The sequence below is a fragment of the Gossypium hirsutum genome, chromosome D04 (assembly GCF_007990345.1).
Source record: "Gossypium hirsutum isolate 1008001.06 chromosome D04, Gossypium_hirsutum_v2.1, whole genome shotgun sequence".
Taxonomy (NCBI): domain Eukaryota; kingdom Viridiplantae; phylum Streptophyta; class Magnoliopsida; order Malvales; family Malvaceae; genus Gossypium; species Gossypium hirsutum.
In genome coordinates, this window is record NC_053440.1 from 41,482,481 (window position 1) to 41,485,812 (window position 3,332).

At 35.5% G+C, this 3,332-nt stretch overlaps 1 protein-coding gene across 1 annotated transcript; it reads left to right on the plus strand.

The window, feature by feature from the left end:
- The first annotated feature begins 1,333 nt into the window (after nt 1-1,333).
- Nucleotides 1,334-3,091, plus strand: LOC107898228 (MACPF domain-containing protein CAD1). The gene is made up of 5 exons (XM_016823758.2): nt 1,334-1,459; nt 1,515-1,753; nt 2,100-2,301; nt 2,391-2,477; nt 2,859-3,091. The coding sequence occupies exons 1-5, from the start codon at nt 1,334-1,336 to the stop codon at nt 2,871-2,873; spliced, it is 669 nt and encodes a 222-aa protein (XP_016679247.2). The 3' UTR covers nt 2,874-3,091.
- Nucleotides 3,092-3,332: the final 241 nt, after the last annotated feature.

Genomic DNA, 3,332 nt, shown 5'->3' on the forward strand with positions numbered 1-3,332 from the left:
ATATCTTTGTTTCTTTTATTTCTTTGCCATACTACAGCATGTTTGTTTGGGTGTATTGACATAGCCATTACACCCCTAATCGGTGGGCCCCATTTAATCCCCCTTTAATCCTTTGTTTGGTTCAGTGTATCTATTACGTGTATCTATTACGGATCTAATACATTACAGACCTAATCCTCAAAATCCACCGATTTCTATTCCGGAAGGAAAGCTCAGTTTTGCTATGTATTAAGTTCTCCCGATTTCTTCTACCCTGTTTTACCCTTCTAACTGCTTCTTCTGATTTCTTCTGATTCCATAACTTTTTCCTTCCTTTCGGCCACCACAACTGCTTCTTCTTCATCACTCATAATTTTTCCTTCCTTTCGGCCACCACAACTGCTTCTTCTTCATCACTCATCAGCAGACTGCTTCTTCTTCTTCATCCGCTCACCGACCGCCAGTCATCCGTGTCCATTTTCGGACAACGGTGTCTTGACAGTTCGTATTCCGTTGACACCAGTACGAGAGGGGAAGATCTGTGTCGGTGCTTCTCCATTGCCTGACATCCTTATACAAGAAAGGTTTTTTTATTTGCTAACATTTTACACTTCATTCTGTTCTCTGAAAAAAATTGAATTTTGACCACACGCCAAGCAGCCCGAGCCCTTCTAGTTTTTAGTGATTACACTTCTAGGCTCCGGGCACTTAGCTCCTTATGGTTAGCCCGACCTAGAAACTGATATTATTTTATTTCATGAAAGCTCAACTTGACTGCATTAATGCTTTGCACAGAGTGTTCTCCCTATTTCACCTTTTGGTACCCATTGACGATTCTTGGATGGTGAAGCATAATGTGAAATGTAAATCTTGGTTGCTGTGGTTTACACTCACTAGCCTATGGAAATGGCAGTAATTTGGACAATTGCTGTATATTAAGTAGGATCTGAGCAAAATGTGTTTGTGATTGTGTGTAGTAATCTCACATGTGAGGCAAATCTTCCAAAACTTTGACCATCTTGTAATCACCTTAAGTGCAATGCTAACTTAGATAGTTCAATGCTTCCAAGTATTTAACCATCCACATATCATATTAGCATCAATTTTTCTCTGAATTGGCTAACTCTCTATATTACAATGTCTAATGTAATCAATGATGGAAATGATCCACAGTAGTTATTTACAAGTAACAAGATATTATGAACTTGATTTTGCATCTTGCTTGTTCATGAATGTTTGGTCTCCACTGGCCTGTAAAATTTTCGCCTATCCTTCCTTCTTGCAAGCATGAATGTTTGTTCATGAATTCTTAAATAAAAATAACAACTAGCTTGAGGTTAACTAATTGTTAATAATGACTGATATTAATCAGATAGCTACTGTCTATCATGCTGAAAACTTCTGTAACCTTAACGATGAAGAAATCCGAAAAAAGAAAAGGCTAGAAAAGTATATAGAATTATGCAGTTTGTTCAATTTGGTGTTTTATTGATGTTGTACCTTACATTTGTTCCAAAGTCTTATTTCTTTTACAGATGTCTGAATTACTTAATCAGAAGTCTTCTATACAAGGAAAAGTTCCTTCAGGGTATCTTAACAGTATCTTTGATTTGAGTGGAAATTGGCTTCATGATGCTACAGACACCAAAACTCTCGCTTTCGATGGTTACTTTATTTCGTTGTATTATTTACACCTTACAGCATTTCCATTTGTTCTAAACGACAGAGTTAAGAAGTCTGTTCCACCTCATTGGGATCCAGCAGCCTTGTCTAGGTAACTTTTCCACATGTGGCCGTATGCTGTAAAAATATAGTGTAACTAATTATATGTGGGATGATGAAGGAGCTGCAATATGTGTTTTCAACTTTCTTATGCAATTTTAGCTAATTTCTAAACATTTTCTCTCAAAGAAGTAGAATTTTGTTTATTGATCATTAGATTGAACTTTCGGCATATAAACTGTTACATAATTGTGCTTCTATTGCCTAATTGGAAAATTTTGAGACAAGGATAAGTTACTCTAGTCCATCGTAAAGTTAGAAAATTGCTACTGCTGTGGTTGTTGTCAATAGTTGTAGTATAATATGCAGTATATATCTAATAATTTGTATTTTAGTAGGTTCATACAGACATATGGAACACACATAATAGTCGGCATGGCTATCGGTGGTCAAGATTTAATATGTGTCAGGCAAAACTCTTCCTCTACAATTCCTACATCCGAGCTTAGAGGGTATTTGGAGGACCTCGGAGATGTTATGTTTTCAGATGGGAAAAGCCCTTCATTAATACAGAGAAAGTCAAGAGATGGCAAACAAAAAGTATAAGCACCTCATTTATATTTAAGGGCCCTTTCTTCTTTTGTTCGGTAAACATTGATATTTTTACTAAATGTCGTATATTTATGTAGGTGCCCGACATCTTTAACCATATTTTGCAATCAAGCACCATGCAGTTGGCCAGCATTGCAGAAACATCGAGCGTTCGGCACATTGAGGTACTAAGCCATTGAGGGCTTGGTGGTGATTGGCAAAACCCCTTTGCATTCAAACCCCTTGTCCTCTGTCTCTATGGTTTTCTGATTCCAGTTCTTTATTCTTAAAAATCATATCTAAATTTGTTTATTGTGATCGCGATTCTGTTCGTTCTAAATAACTTTCTCATTGACAAAGAAAGTATGTGTCCCATAAAGAACTGCAAAAAGTTCAAAAACAAAGAAAGTAGTGTTAAACCACTAATGAACATGTCTAGAAGTGTGTATATGGTATATGCCCCATGTTTTGAAGCCTTTACTCTTTAGCATGTCTAAGAGAATGTGTATAGTATTTACATGTTGAATTTTATATAAGCAAATTAAGTGATCAGTTTACGAATGCAGGGAAGAAGCAGATGAGTTGTGCCGAACGCTGGAGGAGAAAGAGGACAGTTCATGTACTGCCTCAGATCAGTTTTCTTGTATCACAATATAATGAACCTTGCTAAACAAGTTATGCGTGCAATTTAGTTGGAGAGGTTTTTTGTTAGGTCATGTAAGACTTTTGTTGGTTAAACTATTAGAAATTCAAGAGCAAATTGGGTCCTCTAATATAAAAATGAGCAATTTAGTCCTTATATAATTCGTTTTGAAGCAAACAAGTAACTTTTGAATAGTTTTAATATTTTTCTTATCTAAATGCTCGTGGAAAAAATTGAAAATAAACATGTCTAAAAGTTTAATCATAAAAAATCCATCTTTCTACAGAAAATATAACAAAAAAGAAGTTAAAATGAACGAAGAAAACAACATTGAAGACCAAAATTGCTTCAAGTCAAATCTAGAAACAAAAATGAAATTGAGAAAATAAAATTTACG